Source organism: Hetaerina americana, unplaced genomic scaffold, assembly GCF_022747635.1.
Source record: "Hetaerina americana unplaced genomic scaffold, ioHetAmer1.1.p SCAF_4, whole genome shotgun sequence".
NCBI classification, from domain to species: Eukaryota; Metazoa; Arthropoda; class Insecta; order Odonata; family Calopterygidae; genus Hetaerina; species Hetaerina americana.
The window spans coordinates 60,313,194-60,337,522 of record NW_027286985.1 but is presented as its reverse complement, the minus strand read 5'-3'; the positions used below and the strand labels follow the sequence as shown (position 1 = coordinate 60,337,522).

Genomic DNA, 24,329 nt, shown 5'->3' with positions numbered 1-24,329 from the left:
TACAATTATAAGGTAATTTATTTCACCCAAAGTATACTTTTTACAAACCAATGACAAAATTCATACATCTCATAAAACTCAGTGTAAACATTAAAAAAATTTTCTTTACAGCCACGTTTAATCAACTATTTCAAGCAATCATTCAAACAAGTCTTTTATGCACACGAGTTAAGGCTTTTTCCTTCTTCACTTAAAAAATGATTATGCCCAAACACCACAGATTTATTGTAAAGTCAGTGAGACATCTGTACCTAAACCCTATGCCATGTGCTAGTATTCCTGAAAATACAACACTTCAGAAAAGGACATAGCATACTGGATTATACATATCCATTAATTTCTCTTTGTTTGGCTGAAAGCAACTAGATGCTATAGCAGCTTTTTCAAATTAATACCACATAATTTAAAAATTGCATACTTTGCAAACGCACCTAGTTTTACTTAATCAGTTGAAACGTGAAGTAATACCTTTTTATTTTGAATAATTTTTTTGTATTTATTCAAAGCAACAGCACTTGAAGACCAATTATGAATATTTTTATTGCCAAGGATATATCAATAACAAACTTGATAGGAGTTCAGTCATTGAATGTTTAATGTAACAAGATAACTGATGAAGACTGCACCACAGATATTTATTACAACACTCATATGAAAAGGAATAACTTTACAATTAACTATGAATACAAAAGGTAGAGTGTTATTGTGCCCAATTATTGGGCAACTTTGTCTATCAAACCATATGCATAATATTTCCCCATCACTGAGGATTGTTATATCCTAATAAAGGCAACAACACAAATGAATCAGACTTATTGTCCATAAGAACATAGGGAAACAATGTCGATGAACTGACCACTTATTTCACCAAAATATTAAAGTTCTCAAGTCTCAACTCTCCAAATCAGCAAGGTACACATAAGGAAAAATTTTAAAATATACAACGGCTGACTTGTCCATCCACTGAGAAAAAAATCTAAAAAACAAATCATCATCACAACTGAAACACACTCACAGATATTGTACACCAGCCCAATATGTTATCATTTCTGGCAAGGTTTCACCAAAATGATGGCAAACTGGTGTTATAGACTTTGAAGACGATGGTTTGACAATGAATGTGGAAAGGGCTGTCAACAATCACCTTATGATATCCACTATGCCAGCCAATAATGGCAAGCTTTAGGCATATTACTTCCCTCCTTTTCTTGATATATACATTTATAACATCAGAAGATATGATGCACCTCTCTCCACAATCAAGCAATCTAACATGAGGAATTTAAATATTAGTCAACGCTGTATACTTTTTAAGGTGCACAATCTTTGCTAATTCTGAAATTCTTCCACCCACCACAAGGCTCACAGAAAGATGCTCAAAACTAATATATTTCCCTGTCCTTATAGCAAAACCCTTCCTACAGGTCCCACCTACTCTTCCTCCGCCTTTCCCGCTCTCCCGCAGGTCGTCCATTGTTAGCTGTTGACGTCCCTGACGGCACTTCGACAGGTGGCGGGGGAGGTGGTGGTTGGTGCCTTGTCTGCTGCCATGATTCATCAGTTGATGCCGTAAACTATCACACACAGAGACATGAGGACATCAACACTTTGCATTTAGATGTAGTGGCTTTGAAAAACATGCTCATCACTGCTATGGGAAATAATATTTGCCTCCAAAAGCCAACTTTTGTTTTTATGTCTTTGAGTGAGGCATAATAATTAGTACGACTGATAATAGCTGATAGATTTAAAAAAAATTAATTCTAAAAACAGGAGATATTAGTAATGAAAAAATGGTTCATTTACTTCTACCTAAGAGCTGTGGTAAAGAAGTGACAAATGCCAATCCCTTATGCAAGAAATATTGAGACTAAAATAACCACCAAATCCATGCACTTATTTCAGGCTCCTAGGGCTGGTGCTATATGATATGCCCCAGAAGAAAGGTTTTAGCTTAGGTTTAAAAGGCACTAGAAACCTGAGAAAGCTGGACAGAGGCAGGGAAAACAGATAATATGAGGAAGTATGAGAGGAAGGAGATAATATATTAATTCTAATAAGACACCATTCCTGATTATGTGCCACTCAGATCACCTTTTATTAAGTAGCCTTTTAAGTACCCAGGACGTTTAAAGGTCATTTTAAATTTCCAGGGTTATGATAGCCACCGTCTTAAATCAAGCATTATCGAACCAATCAAATACTAAAACATAACTCACTTGACTTTGATACTGGGCTCGAAATGCAGCCTTCATCGCTGATAGTCGATCACTGCCTGGACCTGTTCGGGGACGGGTCACCTCTGGAGTACTGGTACCAAGAGGACCACTCCCTGATGAAAGGCCGGTGCCGATTCTTAATGTGGCTGCAGATCCAGTAACAGAGCCCTGATGAATGGGAAGACAACGTTTACCTTACAAGTTTACACAAGTCTACATTAAATCATGTAATTTAGAATTCAAGCATTTGCTATTAACAATGTTGATTTAAAATGAACACTAAAACATACCTCTGATGCTGCAGAAGCACCAAGTCCAGGTCGCTCCCGATAGCCTAGTCCTCGCCCTCCAACGTTTAATTTTTTCCCATGGCCACTCTTAAATCTGCTCTTTCTAAACCAGGAACTCTTAAATTTCCAAAGACAAAAATAATAACATGAAGGATGTGAAATCAGGAATGAGATATAGGAGAGAAGAGCTAATCATTATGGATTAGACCAAAAGTGCAGCATTTGATACACATAAGAATACAATTAAGAAAACTTGAGACATTAATTCATGCAGTGCCTAAAAACTTTTCATAAAATAAAACTTTGATAAATAATAGATTTCAAAAATCAAAAAATTAAATTTTTCAGATCTAAACTACACCTTTTTTAACAAATGAAAGCTGAGGCAATCAATTTTTATGCGCAAATTCATTGGCAACTTTTAAAAGTTTCAATTAGAAGATAATTAGGAAATGAATAGCACCAGAGTAGACCACACTGATGAATAGTACCACACTAATGACATTAAAGGAGCATGTGTACTGTAATATCTGACTGCAGCTGGACTGTATTATAAATGAAATTCACAATTGGCAGACAGAGCTACATTAGTCAACCTTCTCTTCTTTCCTGGCTATTCATTGCCATTTTATAATATAAAAACCTCATAAAACCTAGTGTAGAGTTTTATCACATTCACCTGCCAGTACAATAGATGGAAAACAAATTACAAAAGTTGATAACTGTGTGGGAATGAAACTCAGGCAATTTCCAGCAGGAGGAGTGAGGAAGTGTATGGAGGATCTTTTATCTAGCAACACTCAATTTTCAACCTGATAATCAAATAACTATTTCAATAATAAAAATTCTGGGTGCCACATCAATGATTTCAGGAGGCAAGTTCAAACAGTAAGGTGACTTAATATTTTTATGAAAAAATATTTATTTATTCTTCAATATTCAAGTTGTTCCCTTCAAAGTAATCCCCCCCCCCAGATAAAATGCACTTGGGCCAACGCTTTTCCCAATCCTCGCCAGTAATTCTAATAAGCACTTTTTGGTATAGCCTTGAGCTCTTCCAGCGATGCAGTCTTTATCTCCTCATTTGTTACAAATCTCCATCCTTTCATAGGTCTCTTCAGCTTTGGGAACATGAAAAAGTTGAAGGGGACCCTATCTGGTAAATATGGTGGCTGAGTCATGATTGTGGTGTTGTTTTTGGCCGAAAAATCTCTCACAAGCAACGATGAGTGAGCGGAGCATTATCCTGATACAAAAGCCATGAATTTTTTTTCTGCAATGCTGGACTTATTTTTCGTATTGCTTTTTGCAAACAGCACATAACTTCAAGATAATACTCCTTATTGACCGACCATACAACCTTGTGATAAGGACTCCTGATGCACTAAGCCACGGTAAACGAAGAAAACAGTGAGCAAAACCGTGACATTTGAACAAACTGAGCGTGCTTTTCTGAGGCTTGGTTCTCCTGGGTTCTTCCATTGGGACGATTGGGCTTTGGTTTCAATATCATAACCATATACCCATGATTCGTCACCAGTTATCATCCTTTTGAGCAAATCAGAATCACCATTGATGTAATTCAACATCTCCTGATTGATGCTCATGCAATGGTTCTTCTGGTCAAAATTAAGCAGTTTAGGAACAAACTTTGCTGACACTCGTCTCATGCCCAAAACATACAAAAAGAATGCATGGCACAATCCAACCAATATGCCAATATCCTCAGCAACTTTTCCAATAGTGAATAGATGATTTTTAAAAACAATTTTCTTCACTGCTTCAACGTTTTCATCTGTTATTGACGTGATGGGGCATCCAGAGTGAGGTTTGCCATTGGCATCTTCTCCACCATCTTGAAAGAGCTTGTGACACTTATAAACATTTCTTTTACTCAGAGCAGACTCACCATATGCCACTGTCAACATTTCAGGTGTTTTACACTTGCACACATTCCATTTTTTAAACAAAATTTGATGCAAATTCTTAGATGCATTTTTTTATGGTAGAAAATCACTGAAGACACCAAAACAAGTCTAACATTTGTACCTTTCAATAAAACAATAAATATGCTATATTGTGGAAACGGTAAGCAAATTTATTTATTTATTTATTTATTCAGTATCAGTCTGAAAACAGCGCATTCTGGCCTTTACATCGAACTATTAACAACGATAACAATTATAACATTTACAAACACCCAAGCCCCAGGTGGAGAAAAACTCACCCAGGCGGGAATCGAACCCGCGACCCTTGGAATGGCAGACGAGGACGTTACCCCGCCGCCACCGGGGTCGTGTGAACCAACATAACAAAACAAAAAAATCAAATGCATGTTGCTCGCAAAATTTTAATTTTGGCATTTGAAATCTGGAATTTGATTTGGCTCATACGAACCTTCCAAGTGACCAAAGACAATGCTACAAGTATGCAACATAGTATTCCTTCCCAGGCTCTTACGTTGGTATAAAATCCCTGCCCGCGAGGCGAAAAGCAGTTAGTTGGTTATCTGGTGGTGACCAGTAAGACACGAGCCTTCGGCTGTGTTGCGCTGGTCGCAACAGCGTGTCCTATTGCTGACTTTCCGACGGACGAGGGCCTTGCCCGTGTTACAGTGCCTGTGACAGCATCCGCCACTATGCACTCTTTGTCAGACGTTACCTTTGGACAAGGGCCCTGTCTGGGTTATGAGTGTCGTGACCATGTCTATCCTGCATTTACCCCGTCCCAGGCAATGTTCCACCATGCTAATGTTGTCCATTCTCATGTTAGATTACCAAGCATCTAGCCATCCATAATACTCATCTGCTTATGCTTATCTAAATAGTGTAATATGATTGATGCTGAATAATACACGATGTTTTTGGTAAGACTCGGCATATTAAATGTGAATTTCCCCGATTCCCTTTGTGTCGCATTCAAAACGCCCCTTGCGACACATTAGTACTTCAATCCTGAGATTAGTTTAATGCAGCCCTCCATTTTTCTCCATTCAGTGTTAATATCCTCATCCCCTGATAGCATCTCTGTTTTACATCCTCCTTAATTTCTACATCGTACCTGTCCCTTGATCTTCCTTTCAATTTTCCATCCTATTATGTTTCTAATTAACCAATTGTGCATCAATGTGTAGCCAATCCATAGAGTTCTTCCTTGCCATATAGCTAACTCTCCATATGGTCCTTCCCGTTTCTGCCCTTCTTTAAGAGTGGTCTGAAAAGTTTCCGACCTAACAAAGATAAAAGACATTTTTTCTGAAATTTTCTTTTTCTCTAATATCTTAGACGTCTTGTTCTATTTGAAGTTGTTGAATGCCTCTCTAAGATTATGAATACCACATAATAAGGCTTTCTTATGTGCACCATTTGTTAAGCCATTACCATCAAACAGTATTGCCTCTCTTGTTCCTTGTGTTTTCCAGAATCCAAATTCATTTCCTCTGATGATTTCTGTAATCACTCCTTGTATTCTTTGCTAATTATCCAGGTATGTATGAGACAACAGGCTTAATGCTTTGTGTTTTTTGCATTTCTGTTCTTGATTCCTTCATTATTTCAATTATGACATTTTCCACTAAGTCCTCAGGTAATTTTTCACACGGGGTGGTAATTTTTAATAATTTCCAAAGAGGATATATTCACTTTGATTCTAGCTGGCTTGATTATCTCTGTTTATTTTGCCAACTCCTAATGCCTTCTTGTTCTTCAAGACTTTCACCACTTCCAAATTTTCTTCTCAATATCTCCAGGCCCCACTATATTTATCTATCACAATATCTTCTCCAATAATTGAGGTGATAGCATAATAGAAATAGACTGTGCATCCAAAAAAATCATGGTATCTCAGTTGCTGAAGTTCCCTAACTATCAATAAATTCATCTTATAGCTTCATGCCAGAATAAGACAGCTAAAAAATGGAAAAGGCAAGATATGGTTTCCAAGAAGAGGGTAATTTTAATAAAACAGCTGATAGGAAGTCACTGAATCATCACAGTGAATTTGAGTGCCAACTTCATTTATAACAGAACCACAAGAAATATCAAATCAAATTACCTGCATGGCAAGATCCATCAATTCCTTTGGAACTTCCTGATTAACACCTTCCAAGTTTCTTACAAGGTGACCAGCAAATTCCTTGTCTTTCTCAGTGACAAGTGTATATGCTGTGCCTTTTTCTCCAGCTCGACCTATAAATCAGTGGGTTGAGTCATCTCATTAAAGAAATGAAATTAGTTTGAATTAATTAATTATTTCAAAAAACTAATTATTTTGTGAGCCCATCCGAAACACACTAATGTAGTCACTATGGCAGCATGAAAAAAAATATGTAAGGTACTATGATGCTTCCAAAACAAATCCAAATAAAAATAATGAATAGAATTCAAAGTATATAAGTCATACATTGGAAAGAGCTATAAATAGCATGAAAGATTCAGTCTTGAAACCATAAGTAAAAAAATAGTATCTTCTCTAATTATCACTACAGCAGCTTATGAAATATGAGTAATCTGCACTAAAAATCATCATTTTACTACATTGATTTATGATTTATTTTTTCTTCACTAAAAAAATTGCATTTAACCATTATTCCTTATTTATTCTATTATTCTGTTCCACAGAACATTAACTAATGGACATAAACTGCTTTAAAATAATAATGCATACTAACTTGACTGTATTACTTTACAAATATTACAGGTAACTTCATTATTCATCTTTCCCATTAAATCAACCAAATAATATTAAACATTCTCTTTTCACTTCTGAGCATGGCCTCGGACTAAGAACACCCATTTTCATGATTAATGCATTCAAATATAACGTTCCCTCAATTTTTCTCCAACAACTGTAAATGCATGAACTTCCCCGACAACAGGTCTCTAATGAGATTACAGCCTATTATGAAGATGCATTTGCGATACTGGGAATTCATATTTTCTCCCAAAACTGCCATAATCAACTAAGGACTGTTTGTGATTTGTTCAAAGAAAATCTGAAACTGAAAAATCAAGCAGTTTGGGCAAAGCTATGGATTCCCAGATGATTCTCACTAATTGACACTTGATTCATCTGACCAGCAGCCAAATGCTCTCCTAAATTGGTTTGAACACTGCTACGTGCTTTGAATTTTTGATTACCCTAGTTTTTTAACTAGTAAACTACCATATTTGATGGCATATAAGACACACATTATTTTCCAAAATTATAGTTAAAAAAAACCACATGCATCTCATATGTGAAGGTTCAAAGTCCATGGATTAACATTCAATACTGAATTTCATTTTCAGCCCAGAGAGCAGTACTACCTATCATGACTCCATTATATTTACTTGTAATATTTATTATTCAATTTAAGAGTGCTCTAGCAGGATTGTTCATATTAAGCTCATCACTATGATGTGACCTGAATATCATGTTGCTTGCTCCTGCAATGTCAAAAGAGCTGTAAGCGAGAGATCAAACAAACTTTATTGTATCTAACTTGGTAATTACATCAATGATTGTGCTATCTACTCAGCTTTTCCGAAGCATAAGAATTAAAAGGAACTATAGCTTAAATTTGCGAGATGTTGCGCTTCCGCATGGACTATTAAAACCTTTTTCTTGAGTAGCCCCACTGAAATAAGGGTGTGACTTATATGCCAGTGCATCTGATATGCCATAAAATAAGGTGAATATCCAAATATATTGCATTCCCCCAAATAAAATTCAATTTCCAAAACTTAATCATTATAGATGATGAATGAAAAGGAAACATAAAATCAGATCTTTACAGCGCACATACCTGTTCTGCCGATTCGATGAGTGTGTGTATCAATGTCCCTAGCCACATCATAATTGACCACAGTCCTAATATGAGGAATATCCAAACCACGAGCTGAAAGAATTAAGAAGGCAATGTTTCATCACTAAGGAAAACAGTAACACATTAACATTTAATGTCACATAATAGGGGTATAAGTTTTATACCAACAAAGAAGAAATTTTTATTATAATAATTAAAATGCACATGTGCATATAGATGATGTCAGGTGGCACACAAGTTCCAACTGTTACAATCAAACTTGCCTTGGAAAAATAACATGACATCTCAAATCCAATCAAAATCACAAAAGATAATAAATGAAATCAGTTTAAAAAAACAATAAAATTTAAGAAAAATTCCAAACACCAATCTCTAAAACAAATAAAAGAAATCCCCATCTCATCAACATCAGCTTCCCAATCAGCAAGCAAAAAATCATAACTAAGCTGTTACATACAATTTTACCCAACACATCAATCAAATTATTATATAAATTATTTACATATTTTCTCAAAGTTATTTACCCTGTTAGGAAAGGGCTACAATAGCTTTGCAGGTTAACTGTTCCAATCAACAATTTTTTCATTAAGAAATGAATTGTTTTTATTTGCTCTTTGTGCCTGGCATTTTACCTTGAATTTGTGATCACTCCTCCCTATAAAATTTGGATTTCCTGCCTCTTTCCTTAGTTCTGCCCAAGCTTTATCTCCCTTCAGAATGTGGCACATTCCACAAAGTCTGCTTATTTTTCTTCTACTTTGTAAACGTTCCCAGCCTAGCATTTTTAACATTTCAGTCACACTCTCCATCCTCCTATGCTTCCCCAGTACATATCTGGCAACCTTTCTTCGTACCTTCTCCAGTTTTCTAATGAGTCCTTCTTCAGGCAGGTCCCATACAAGTGATGAGTTATCTAAAACTGGTCTTACCAGGGTCTTGTACAACTCTTCCTTAGTTATTCTAATGCTCCCTTTGAGGTTTCTCATAACCTAATGCAGCTTTGAAAGCTTTCTTAACAATATATTCCACGTTTAGCCCCCATCCTAAATCCTTGGTTAAATATACAGCTAAGTATTTACAGCTATCACTTCTAGGGATGACATTTCCTGCGAATTTGTAGTCCCTATTGTTTCCATTTCCTTGTTACTAAAAGTGATGGATTTGCATTTGCAAACATTAATATCCATCCCATTATTTGTCACCCAATCCGCCATATTATTAACGTCCCTTTGCAATACATATGCTGTCATTCTTGACTTTCCTGTAGATAATGCAGTCGTCCGCAAAAAGTCTTATCTGAGATTTAATATTTTCCAGGAGATCATTTATATAAACACATTATCCACCATAACATGAAGAGATGTTGTCTTGACATCATGTAATTTACTACCTAGCTAAGGTATTTTTGCAGCATATTATAACCAAAAATTCAATATAAAAAAGGCACTTAGTGGATGAATAGCCCAAAGAAACACCCAGAACAAAGTCCTGTAAATTAATGAGTTAGCTTTACCATAAGTTTACAAGAGGTATACTGTACCTGCAACATCTGTAGCTACTAGAATCTGGACTTCATTTTTCTTGAACTGGGTTATTACTTTGTTCCTCTCTGTCTGATCCATGTCACCATGCAGAAGCACAACCTCATGCTCTTTCAACTTCAAATTGTTAGCCAATTCATCAGCGTTGGCCTGTGGAAAGGCAGAGACCCAAATAAAGACCTAAGACACAGAGCTGGCACATTAAAATTTTCTAATTCCACTATTTTTCGAAAACCAAATCTGTAAGAGCATGTTAAACTTCTATAAGAACTTCCACATAGGGGATATTTTCCATTACAGCAGTGGAAACTAAATATAAAGTATTAAATGAGCAAGAAAAGATTTCCATAATGCCCACAAGTCCATCAAAGTGACAGATGTGAAGCAGTGACTACTCATTCTTTCACTGAACCACTATATCCAACACTAATCATAGGAAGAGAAATTTAATTCTTTCCATTTAAAGTTTTGGTACAACCTGCCAGGCATTACAACTGATACGCGATTACTCAAAGCTTAAATAGTTCAGCATAAGTGCTCAACGAGTTAGGGAAAATTGTATATTGTTCTAATCAGTGCATTGACCAGGGTATTGCGGGCAGTAAATGAACACATTAGCATTTTTCATGAAGAAAAGTGGGCTTCCTTTTGCTTTAGCTCAATTGAATTCTGATTAAATCATCAAGTTAAGTAGAGAATTACTTCTTTAATCATCATTAATGAAATACACAATTTCAAGTATCATGACCTGGAAAACCTGCTGCATATATTAAGGCAATATTAGATTGTATTACATCATGACCAGAAAGGTATTTATGCAAATCCCAATACATATATATTGCACGACTATCACACATATGTAGGAGTTAAAATGAGTAAATTTCTTTTTAAAAATTTACATAAATCACTCGAAATATTGATGGCTTCACTTTAAACTTAAGAAACTTTATTGTTCCCCGACCTAATAAAAATGAAGAACTTGATGATAATTGCATATCCATCAATGACAAGTAAAGCTGCAAAATTTGTGTGTTTATATGCTTAGGAACCTCAGGAATTCATCACCATGAATATATCAATATTGCTATAAAATGGAAGGCTACATCTTCCTTTGCAAATCTGTTGCAGATAGTTCTTTTCCTTCACACAGAGCATCCTTTGCAGATCTTTAACTACAAAATGTCTTCCACCTAAGTTCCTCAAGCACATATAAAATTAAACAAGAGCAATGCATTCACATATACACATTAAAAACTTACCTTCTTTGTCACAAAGATTAAAACACTGCCTTGAGATAAAAACTCCACAATGTGTGAAAGCAACCAATTCCACTTGGCTCCACCAAGATTCAAAACTTTCACCACCTGAGTGACATCTTGATTTGCCTCTCCAACATCTCCCTGAAAAATTCCAACATATTCAGAATTTGGATAAACAATACATACAATAAGTAGTACATGATTCCCACAGAATAACTAGTTTAAAGAGAGCACATAATGGCCCAACTTCTTCCAAGCCATAAAGGTGAGTTAATATTGTAGGTAACCTCTACTAATCCACCAGCATGCAGGCTCTGTACACATTTAGTTACTTAAGCTTACACCATGCTGATCATTTTTTTTCATTTAGTCTTTGACAATTACTAAACTCATGAGCTTAAATTAGCAATACAAGAATTTCCTCCTGCCAATAAGAAGGGGTACACGAGGCTTCATCATTGGCTATTATGAAATAAACAGTACAAATCCTCTGGAATCTGAACGAACTTTTAAAAAGTAATAGGATTGCCAACCAATACTTACACCCAAGAGTAAACACAATTTAAAATAATATATGAGTACATGCTAATCTCCTTGAACCTAATATCTTTCACTGTATCACCTTACTTTGACAGTTTTAACAGCATTTAGTATCATCCTATGCCGACATCTGACAGGCAGAATCATCTCTATTTAATGGATAAGGCACAAGCAGGCCAACACCAATTAATATGCTGTCAAACAGTATTAAACACTAAAAAAATGTCAATCGGCATGATACCATTTTAAGGATAGTTTTACAGCATTTCAAGTATTAGACAAAATTAGCAATCCAATTATATTCTTTTAAAGAGGAATATTTGATATATCTGATCCACATTTCAATATTCTGGCAAAGTCTTGCTTCATGCACCCATAAAGAGTTTTCAATTAGTTCATCTATTAGTCTTTTGTATACCTTTAATTTTTACATCAAGGTGAGGGCAGAGAAAATATTCAGGGATATTAATTACCTGCACTATCCTGATTGGGTCAGTAAGTACATCTCTAGCCAGTTTTTCCACCCTCTTCTTGAAAGTCGCACTGAAGAGAAGGGTCTGACGATCAGGACGAACATGGTTGCATATGGACCTAACTTGAGGTTCTGTAAAGACAATAGTTATGTCAATTAAAAGGAGGCAGGAATTGAGTGTGAAACAAAATGAAATGTTTCAGTACTTGTGGCTATGGTTTTTCTCGGCAAAACAATCTTGATCACCATTGCAAGAGGTGATGCAACAAAAATGCCAATTACGAATAGCACACTATGGACTTTTTAGATTTTTATACCATGTTCATCATGACAATATCAATTTGGATTAGCATTTTTCCAAGTCAAATAATTAAAACACCATGCTTTTAATTAACCACTCTGACCTGCATTGTATGAAGTTTGAACACTTCCTCATTTTTTGTGGATTAGACTCCAAGGTTATTCTGAAAACAGGGGATTATGATACGTAGTATGTTCACAGTAAGTTACATATGACCATTTTTGACCTCCATTCTTGGAGACACAGTTATATATTATGAGCCTATGTATTTACCAAACATAATTGCTGAAGAATCAAAACACCCTTGAGAGTACCAAATTATGTTTGCTTTCCATTACAATCTATCACAGGGCAATAATAGATATTCTTTTGCTGTTAAATAGCATCGTGCAGTTATTGGAGACTACCATGAAAAAATAGGGGTTGAAGAGAAAACTGAATCAAAAGTTAAGTTAAGATAAAGGGAAATTTGGTTAAAAATTACCATATTTACTGATGTAAAATGGCTGAATGATAATATTTACTATTTATCACATTATCAATCAGTGATCATTTATAGCTTTTTACAGTGTATAATACATTGATTAATACCATAGCACAACAAATAAAATAACACCAAAACTACAACTTGCAAAATATTGATAAAAGCAGCTCAAAAGTCATTTTAAAATTCAGTTTATTATCCACTCAAAATACAACAATATCCAATAGTAAAAAGATAAAAATAATTAAGTGTGCATTTCATGTTTTGGGAACGAACTGGCGGGTTGGTTTGATGGTGGTTAGGGGCTGAGTCATGGAGTTTGAGAGGTCAGACACCCCTATCGTTACTATTACTGAAGTCTAACCAATGATCCCAGAATTTATAAATTTGACGCATCAATTTCCTATCAGTGTATGACAATTTTCAGATGGCACATCACTTTACCATTGGAATGAATGTAAAATGATAACTCATTTAAAGACAGTTCACATAACATGTTTAACCAAAATTAACCATTAAGTAACATGGGGTAAACATATTCTTGAAGATTAACTTAATAACTATGCTGAATCTGAAAAACATGTCATACAATTTGGGTTGGCAGTTGCCTCAACAAACACGAGAACTATGTCCATCATATTAACTTCTTACTGATCAAAATTCTTAGAATGTTACTTACCAAAACCCATGTCAAACATGCGATCAGCTTCATCCAGAACCAAAAAGGTCACACGGTTGAGATTTGTTGCCTTCATTTTCACCAAGTCAATCATTCTTCCAGGAGTAGCAACAACTATCTCTGCACCTCCTTCTAAAGCTTTCGACTGCTCCCATTTTGAACCACCTCCATAGCAACAGACCACTTGGATGTTATAAACTTTACCAAACTTTTTGGCTTCTTGGTATATCTAAGGAATGGTGAAAGATCAAACAAAGAAGAATCACGAACAGAGCTGTATAAAAGAAATAACTTTTGTAATATTTCCCTATGACAAGCATTTGGCAATTCAAAACCTGAAAGAATGCTTTACTTAGGTCGTAAATACTTGAAATTAAATTATAAAATACAGCGAGCAGTATTATGCAAAACAATGAACCCAACATACCTGCTGAGAAAGTTCTCTGGTTGGAGCTAAGATCAAGCCAATTGGTCCATCTCCTGGCTCCAGCTCTTTCTGATCCATTATATGAACCAACATTGGCCATATGAACGCTGCGGTCTTACCACTACCAGTTTTTGCAATACCTACAAAAAATTATTTAAGATTATGTTTACAGACACCATACTTAAGGACTGCCAGAGAGATCATAAATGGACACTCATGCAGGAAAAATAGTATTAATCCAAAGTGGCATTAAATAATTCCACTCACGGTACACTCTACAAATTCAGAAAATGCAAGTCAACTAACTGACGATTTATTCTAAACTCAAATCCTATTTATGTTCACATTAAAAAAAAATAGAGATAAGCACCTAAATATTAATGGCTAAACTAACTCTAAAACAGAAGTGGAAACCCTTTACATCAACAAGTACTCCAACAGACACAATGATGTAGTTATTACAAGCTAAAAGAGTTTGACATATTTTCTGAGAAGATGGAATGATATTTAGCTCATGAATATCTATTTCCTAACCTATAAAAACTGCAAGATTTCACACTGCACACCAAGCCACCCTAGTAAGAAGGCCCAATTAACCAAGTAACCATTTGATTTTGTTTTTGACATATGTATATTTTTAATATCCTTATTGTTTCAACTTCAAAGGGAATTGTGAAATACATAATTATGATTTCAATGTGATTTATCTATGATATATGATGTTTGTCAATCTGCTAAGTAAACAGTGGATGAATGTTTTGTAGACCACTGATAATTTAGAGCAGAATGACTATAGTTCATTCTCCACCTCTTTACAAAAATTTGGCAGAATTATCCTTTACAAAATACTGATGTTCATGATCCCACGGATAGAGGTCTTGAAGATTGGAGTTTTTTGTATATAATCATAAACCAGAGTTTGGTTTGTTAGGCAAGGGCAGAGCTCACATAATTCTAAGCCCAATAGTATGTAAAATTCACATATTGGTGGAGCAGTACCTTTCCCTTTGCTACCGAAGGAGATAGGCATGTGTCCTGGCAGTCACCTACTCATTCGATGTGGATTGTTTTCAACCAAGCCATTTTTTCAAGTCTGGGAATAAATATAAGACACTAGAGGCCAAATCTGGTGAATACGGTAGATGCTGCATATTAATGTATAATAATTCAAACTTAGTTTCCATAATTTTTGCCATCAAACTGTGGAGTTATGCACGTGTGCATTGCCTTGATGGAAGAGAATTTTTCTCCTTACCAAATGAGGGCATTTTCTCTTGATTTCTTCGCTCAACTGCTGCAATGATATACAATACTCTCCATTTATCATTTGTCCTTCTTGCAAGTAATAGATTTAAAAAATACCATGTGCATCCCAAAAGCCATAGCCATCACATCGTCAGCTAATTTCACAGTCTTTGGCTTCTTCAGCGAGCCAGATGACCTTTAGAAACCTATTGTTTCGACTGTTCCTTTGCCCTTGAAGGGTAGTGTTTCATCCACAATAATTTATTGATGCAGACTCATTCCGATTGCTATGGCAGAGTGCCAAACAAGGCTCCACATCAGCCACATGATTGCGTTTAACCTCCAATGAGAGCAAGCGTGGCAGCTACCTTGCCAAGATTTTTCCACACCGAATTGTTTGGGCAAAATTGAAAACATTATACCTTGTGATATGACCATAGCCCCAAATATTTCGTGAACCTCTATTTTTCAGTCGCTCAAAACCATATCGTGAATTTTATCAATCCTTTTTGAGGAAGTCACTTCCACTGGACATCCCAAATGACATTTATTACATTTTGATGCAAGGCCACATTTTAACTCATTTACCGACTTGAAAACATTCACAAACACAGGAGCAGATGTGCCATTACTTCATCCAATTCAGCTTTGATCTCTTTTGGTGTTGTGCCTCCTAAATGTAATGTTTCATTAGTGAACTAAACTCATTTTTTTTTCATTTTTCTAAATAAAAAAGTTTGTAGCTTCAATCGACAATGAAACCACAAATGGATATAGCTGAAACTTAAACAGAAGTCTGGTGACAGAAGAGGCTTAATAAAAGCAAACCATTCCTAATGTCATGAGTCCCAGCTCTTGGTTTTTCTAAGGAATAATTGAACAACCAACAGTCCACTCTGATGACTTTTCGAATCTCCAGTGGGATATCTCTGTTCTGATATCACATTACCAATTTGGCAGATTTACATCTCTCAGCTCAACTCTAGCATTTTTTCTTTCAGCATTCTCCTGAGGCCTACCTCACTAAAATACAATATTTTTCCATGCTCACCCAAACATTCCTGTCTTCAATTCAGCAAAATATTAAGGATAAGGTGGAGAAAGGGACTTTTTAGTCCCAATCTGGCCCAATTAAGATGTCTTATTAATATTATCTTCCGCTCAGCCCCCTTCAATACATATTTGGTCAATGCCTTTGCCGCATGTGCTATGAAACTAATACTATGCTTCAGCATTACATTTCTTAGTCAGGAGCCTCATTTATTCCTTTGAGAAATACTCTAGACATGCTTGTTTCATGTCTTTTTGACTAGTTTGACTGACTATATACACTGGGAAAATCCCTAAAGAAAAGGGTGTCTCCACCAATATGTACAAGGGTAGTTTGCAAAGTTCTTGGAATGGAATAGATATAAACGACGTACCTCAGTGAGACTATTTTATTTTTCAATGTAGTCTCCCTGTACACTAATGCACTTGGCCAATCGCATTGATTGGCCAATTGATTTTCCAATGTCTTGATCTCATCTCAAAACTTAGTTTCCTTCAGGCCTACAAAATAACCATCTACTTAGGCTGTTAGTTCTTTGTTTGAAGAGAATCTCCATCCACCAAGGAATATTTTGAGCTTGGGATGAGATGGAAATCTAATGGAGCCAAATCAGGCCAAATGGCAGGTGATGGAACAATTTGTAACTTAGTTCATGTATTTTTGACAAGGATGTGTGGGCGTGCATTGTCTTGATGAAAGATGACTTTCTTCCTTGCCAATTCTGGCCTTTTTTTCATGTATCTTTTCCTGTAGCCGGTCCAGGAGTTTAGCGTAGTATTGTCCAGTGATTGTTTGACAAGTAGGAAGATAATCTATCAGCAGAATCCCTTTTGCATTCCAGAAAACTGAAGCCATCACCTTTTCGGTCGACCATTTTGCCTTTGTATTCTTTGGTGGCGGTAAATCAATATGTTTCCAATGCTTTGACTACTGTTTGTCTCTGAGGTATATTAGTGGATCCAAAGTTTCATCTGTGGTCACAAATTGATACAGAAAATCTTGTCAGTTGCTCTTAAAATAGGTCAAACATTGGTCACAAATTTCCACTGTGATGCATTTGTGATCTTGCATCAAGAGTCGCTGACACCCATCTAGCAGATAATTTTCACATATCCATCCCACTATTTAAATGTGATTTTCTTATTTAGATGACGTCCCTACAGTTCCAGCAATTTCTCACACTTGCAATTGGCAAACCTCCATTACCATTTTATGCACTTTTGCAACAATTTCTGGGGTAGTGCCATGTTTTGGCTGACCACTAAGTGAATCATCATCTAAGCTGTCCTGAACAAACATTAACTCATTTGTACACTTGGCAACAGATGAATATGAAGCAGCTGAGTCCTCTAAGAGTGTTCTGAAAGTCAGCATGAATTTAATTTGATCTTCTACTTTTATTTACCAAGTATTTAATCATTCCTCGAATCTCAATTATTTCCATCTTCACATATCACTACATGGAAACAACAACAGAGAGGCATCCACACCACAGATCTCTTCCCAGAGTATTGACACATTATGTGTTTACCCATGAAGGATTGCCTATTACTATGCAAGAAACTTGTTGTACTAGGGCTGACATCTGGTAGTGATTCTGAGAACCTATCAAACTACCCTCATACAACTTTGGCAAAGAACACATGCGAGTAAATCTATTCCAGAGGCTGAGGAAGGCCATTACATTATTAGTTTGAGAAATTACTGTGTGGAAACCTGGTCAACGAAGCAAGGCGATAGGTGCAGATTGGAGGCTTTTGAGAGGGGGCTGTGGAGAAGGATGGAAAAACTAAAATTGACAGAAAGGAAAACAAATAGAGATGTTCAAAACATGGTGGAGGAGGAGTGAGGATTGTTACAAAAGGAGGCATGAAAGGTGGATGCAGAGGATTTTGGTAGGTGAGGGAATGCTGAAGACTGAGATAGAGGGGAGAATATTAGGCAAGCGGGGAAGATGGGGGAAGGAGGATAGGCATTTTGGTTGGAATGGGGTAAAATGTATGCAGAAATAAAAAACCAGTGTGGAAGTAAGGAGTGCCAGGTTATATCTTCTTAAATGAAGCAAAAAAACAAGCGATTCTAAGTCAATGTCCACCCAAAATCTACCTTTAATAGTAGACTGCCAAATACTAATAATTGGAAAATACACTAATGGAACCAGTTGTATTCACCCAGATGACCCTTTGTATTGTATTTTTAACCTTAAAAGATATTATTATAAAATAATTTAAAAATTAACCTTAAAAATCACAATTTCTAGTGCCGATGGCACTATTTAATTACAAAAGGAAAATTAGGAGAGCCAAGAAAAAACAAGAGTTTTAGCAGATTTCTGAAATCATCTCTGAATGCTATGATAAGAATTCTCCTTTCTCTGAACAATAGGACTTCATATATTTTCTAATTTCCTCACTGAGCACCCCGAGGATTCATCAACAGATTTGGAAAAATCAAAATGATTAGTCTTGAGATTGAGCTTCATGTCAAAACACTAGTCATTTCCTCACATTGGAAAAAACGGGCTCAAGACTTCATTATATCTCTTTAAACTACCAACTCTTTCCACATTTACTACACAAATGGTGTTTCCACCCCAATAACATTCTAGGATTAATTATGTCAAATTGTTCAATCTAATTCTATGATAGAAGTTTTTATATCCTTCCTATAAAATTAAATTATGACAGGCCATCTGCAATGAGCCCTTATCAATACCTATATCAACACGTCCCACACATTTAAAACTCACTCCTCAACTTGAAAGAGCACATAACTTTTCATTTTGACATTTACCTGCCAGTCATTTTATTTGTATCTTTAATCTGTTTTTGCAGATATTCAAAACTGTTTTCATCATGTTAAGTACTGTTATTGTGATACCAAACAGTTTTCATTTGGTCCGTTAACTCCATTTCAGAGCCAATTCACTAATTAATTAGTGTAATTTAAATTAAATATCATCAATTCATCAAATGCCTGCTGTGATTGAATCCCAATACACAATACTAAATGTATATCTATTTCATTAGTATGGCATTGCTCTAGAATTATTACAGCAAACAAAAAAAATGAGGTAATTCAACAGAAACGAGCACTTGATGATCACACAATGAATTTGCTCTACACTCATTTCAATAGCCAATCAGTGTGCTTCAAAAAACTACTTTCAATCAATCAGTGAGCAGGTCTTAGTTGGTCTGAATATGCCCTAATGTCAAAACTTACCGATCAAATCACGCCCGCCAAGAGCAGCTGGTACAGCTTGTGCTTGAATAGGTGTTGGCTGTGTATACTCCGACTTGCGTATAGCCTTCATCAATCCTTCATCAAGGCCAAAATGAGCAAAGCTAGTTACTGGGTAGGGTGGTGAAGGTCCAGTTACCTAGAATATACATGAATCTCTAAATTAAAAAAAGTGACATCATTAACAAAACAATCAAATCAGAATTCTTCAAAAAATTAGAACTATATGGAGCTGCACTTTTGTTGCTAGATGGTTTTATATAAATGGTCACCAACTGATATGTATTTTTTGGGGTATGCAGAACAAAATTCATTATGCAAAGAAGCTCTTACAAATGGGAGGGAGTTGATGACAAGGGTTCAGGGTAAGGATGTAAACAAAAGATTAGTGATGAAATGGATCTTGAATGTTAATTTGCACAGCATGGAAACTTTAAGAGAAAGGCAAGAGGAGTTGCTGCATAGATTAAAGGATTTAAAGATGCGGGTATTGAGACAAATGGGAAACCTAAAGCAAATGGTAAAGTAAACAAGTGAGGGAATACTAGCCATGAAAGAGGAGAAGAAATAATTGTTTACTTTAATGTAGACTTTATTCGTGGTCAAATTAGGGTCTTTTGGCCCTCTCTTACCTTTCTCCACTTTGGAAGCATTATAAACTACTAGGAGCAATCACAAACATCCCAGTACTATGTGAGGAAAAACCACCCATGTGAAAATCAAACCCACAACCTCTGGATTAGCTGGTGAGGATGTTATCTTGATTCCAAGGATGTCAGCATCTCATTGTTTTTTTATTTCATTTATTTAATGACTATCTAATGATCAATAGCAGAAATTCAAAGGGCACACAAAAAGTTAGCACAGAACATTTTGATTGTGATGGAATGTTGAAGACTGTGATAGTGCGGAGAATGTTAGGCCCCAACCAAAAGGATTACGGACCATAATAATAAATTTCTAATGAATAAATTTGTGTAACATTATATCAAAGACCTTACAGAAATAAGTTCATTATTACCTGAATATAGCCAGATTTATTTTGATTACAATGTCATGCTTTGCTTGTCACAGCTGATAATATCTTAACCAGTAAAAAATCTAAAAAAATAGCTTTAAAAAACAATGCATTATACTGACTGAAACCATGATTTTTTTAAAACATAAAAATGTTTCTTAGCACAGAGTCATCCAAGCCAAAATCGCAGTAAGATGGAATTGGAGAGGAAGCTCTTAAAATAAAATTATTACTTTTTGCTACCATATACCTTAATTCCAAGTTTCGCTCTCAATTCATTCACAACCTGTGGTGTAAGATTTTTTATTTCTTCATGGACATTATAAAAGTTCTTCTCGAAGTCGGTATAATCAATTGTTGAGTGATCAATTGGTGGCAATGGATCAATATCCTGAAGAAATATCAACATAATAAATTATTAATAATGTTTCGTGGAAATTGCTAATTACATTTATAGCCATTATTCACAAATTACATTCGAAGGTGAACACATACCTTGGATTTCTTTGGTGCAATAGGGTTCCCATCCTCATCATATTCAATCTCTTGATCTGACTCATCGTCCACTACTCCAGCATTAGGATTTTCTTCCATATACCTGAGCAATATATATCAACTTAGAACTAAACCAACGTCAATTTAATCTAATCATCTAATTCAAAGTTGCCATGCAGTCAATACTCATGTTTAACACTTACTAATTGCGCTAATACTAAAATGCAATCTAATTATTCACGCGCATGGTTATGGAATGACATAGAATATATAACTGGGTACCTTCACGAAGAAAGCATAAAACGATTCAATAAATGTGAAAACTTCCAAAGTTGGATTATATGCTTTCACTAAAGTTGGCGATCTTTGGCAGCATACCTATAATATGACTCTTCATCATCTTCTTCTTCTATGTCATCACGAATCCCCTTTCGTAACTTATCTTTGTCTTTTTCTTCTTTTTCACTGTTGGAGGTGCTCTGTTTCTTCACCTAATGGCCGTCAAAATTGGTTTAAATCTGTTCGATAGAACAAATTGAACTAAATAAAATATTTCGGCAAAATTCGAAAGTAGTTTTGCCTTTGGTTGACATGACTAAATTACCTGGTTTTCAATCCCTGCCATGTATGCGTCTAAAGGATCTTCTTCAGAATCAGATTCCTCTTTTTGCTGAAAGCTAGGGCTACCAGGTGCAGGAATGTACTCCAGATTAGATGTGGTGGTGGTAGTACTTTCATCATCTTCCTCAAAATACCTGCTCAACCAGAGATAACCAGAATATTAAGTATTGGAAGTTGCCAGAAACTAGCATCATAAACAACAAAAGATACCGACTCATCTTCGGTTTTTGGCCTCTTCCTGGGAAGGCCATAGCTTGCTGCAAGAGCATTCTGACTGATCGCGTTCATAGTTGAATAGCCATGCTTACTGACAGCACTAGTAGGCGGCGGAGGCAACTGACCCTTTGAATCCCGCTTTAGTTGAAATCCAAAAAAGCCGAAACCTCTCGGTCTGCCATCCCCTCCACGATGATAACTCATCTTGATAACTGAAGAATCACCTACAGTTTAAGTGAATAAAATCATTTTACTGATCAACACAAAATGCAAACGAAAGCAAGTTACAGCTAAAGGCAAGCAATTGATTATTATCGCAATTACGTCCATAATTAAAGCACACAACTGACCTATACAGCTTTCTAAATACAAATGTATTGATTTTTATCTATTTAATAATGCAGAAACGGACGGCACAGCAAAACAACAAGCCTTTGTTGATTGCAGCCACCAATGATAGAAGCCATCAACTTATTTCGATTTGCTGGATTCGCATTCGACCAATTTCGACCGCATAGACTATCGATAGAACAGTAGCGCTAAATTGAATCTCCCCAAAATGTGACCAAATAATTGTTGTTACAATGATTACATTGTCTCGTGTATTCAGAAATATTAATGAAGTAAAAGGGCTTACGCATGCTTTAAGTATAAATATTTTATATAGACCTGCGTCCGAGATGACTTGATCACACCTCATAAGTGTTTTTATGTGTATGAATATATTTCTCATTTTCTGGATGTACTCCAAAACCTTTGAAGCGACTTCGGGTTTAAAATATTTAAGAGGCACCAAAGTACAATTTTGAAAAATTTGAACGTGTATGAGACAGTAAAATTTTTATTTAGTTTTTGTAAAGTATGCTTAAGAGGATAAATTACCGCCTGGCGCATACACGGACGAAGTCCATAATGTGTACACGAAGGAAATGGGGAGATCAAAACTCACAGATACTTACAGGGCTCATGAATAAGTTCGATGGGTAGGCCTTGTATGCACCTTCAGTTTGTATCTTTATTGAAGTGATTTAATAAACAACTATGAAAATACTTGGAATGATAATCAAAATGATAACACAAAAATGAATACAAAAATGATAAGCACATATGCTGGTGGCCAAATCTAAAATAGTCACTAAAAGTGTGATATTTCCCTAATTAATGCCTTCAAGAAATATCGTATTAAACCATCGAAAAAGACAGATCTAATAAAAAAAACTTTAAACGAGGAGTTTCAAAATTATTAGAGGAAATGTCGGGGGAATTTGTTGAAAAAGAAAACAGTATAAGAAGCACGTAATGTTCTGCTATAATGGTATCTCATTTTCGGAATCGCAAAAGAGAAATTGAACATGGAGCTGTTCGGTATGTTTCTTATTTTCTTGGTTATGTTTTATTATAATTAGTCAGAGTAACCTTCCAGTAATTTGTTTCATAATCTTGCATTAAGAAAAATGGATGACTGGATAGGAAGGCTTTTTCCTCTAACCTCAATTACTGGATATGGATATACGCAACTGATTCCAAAAGCTTCATATATCCATCATATCTATAGGATAACATTAAAGCCTACATTTTCATTCCCTTTCACAATTTAAAACAAAACGAAAGGTCAGAAAGCAAGCCAAAGTACCCATTTATATACAAATAAGTTGAATTTTTGCTATAGAAGATTTTATCGTATTCAGAAAAGAACTACATAGCTGTAATTAGTCTCAAGTGGCACACGGTCCCCGCCTTCCAAATGTTGAGTAATATAAATTGAAAATTGTAGGTCCATGTGCATGAATATTGATTATATTAGGATATGCTGATATTTACGTCAAATCTAAATTAGTTATTTCAATTTTCATTTTTTCTCGTAAAGCTTTATGCATTCTTTGAAATATAAACAAAGCAAAAATGTGAATATAAACATTGTTTATTTGCGCTGAAATATAAATTTTAAGTAATATACATGCAAGCATACAAAGCATATATATATACATATTTATACAATGCAAGATAAAAATTTAAAAATATATGTAATGTTATAACCAGCTGAGTTGCACCGATCAACTTCTCATTTTTTAAAAGTAGTTTGTGCATTTATTACGGAATAATTATCAATAAAAATATGGTCGCTGAAAGAGTTAGATGCAACTATATTAATAACACACTGCTGATAGCTCAATTTATGAACTTTAAAAAAAAGCAGCTTCAGTCAAACAAGAGCATCCAGAAAAGTGCCGGAGAATTTTTTCTGCGTAAATTGTGCATCTACACGCTCATAATTATACAGTTTGTCAGGTTATACGTCCAGCTTTAAATGATCACCAGATACATTGTCTGGGATGGTCGAAGTTAGCTATGAGGCATTTTTTATGGGAGTCCACAATTAACTTTGAAGTTACCAAATTTACAAAGCGACAATATTTTTTAA

At 35.4% G+C, this 24,329-nt stretch overlaps 1 protein-coding gene across 1 annotated transcript; it reads right to left on the bottom strand.

The window, feature by feature from the left end:
• On the bottom strand, positions 1 to 22,363 carry LOC139692133 (ATP-dependent RNA helicase DDX42). Its single transcript, XM_071590180.1, has 17 exons — positions 22,258 to 22,363; positions 21,906 to 22,131; positions 21,675 to 21,825; positions 21,449 to 21,561; positions 21,071 to 21,173; positions 20,826 to 20,966; positions 19,540 to 19,696; positions 14,019 to 14,158; positions 13,592 to 13,820; positions 12,129 to 12,259; positions 11,116 to 11,256; positions 9,856 to 10,006; positions 8,295 to 8,387; positions 6,563 to 6,696; positions 2,510 to 2,626; positions 2,220 to 2,387; positions 1 to 1,574 (listed from the first exon to the last, which is right to left on the bottom strand). The coding sequence occupies exons 2-17, from the start codon at positions 22,109 to 22,111 to the stop codon at positions 1,419 to 1,421; spliced, it is 2,331 nt and encodes a 776-aa protein (XP_071446281.1). The 5' UTR covers positions 22,112 to 22,131; positions 22,258 to 22,363; the 3' UTR covers positions 1 to 1,418.
• Positions 22,364 to 24,329: the final 1,966 nt, after the last annotated feature.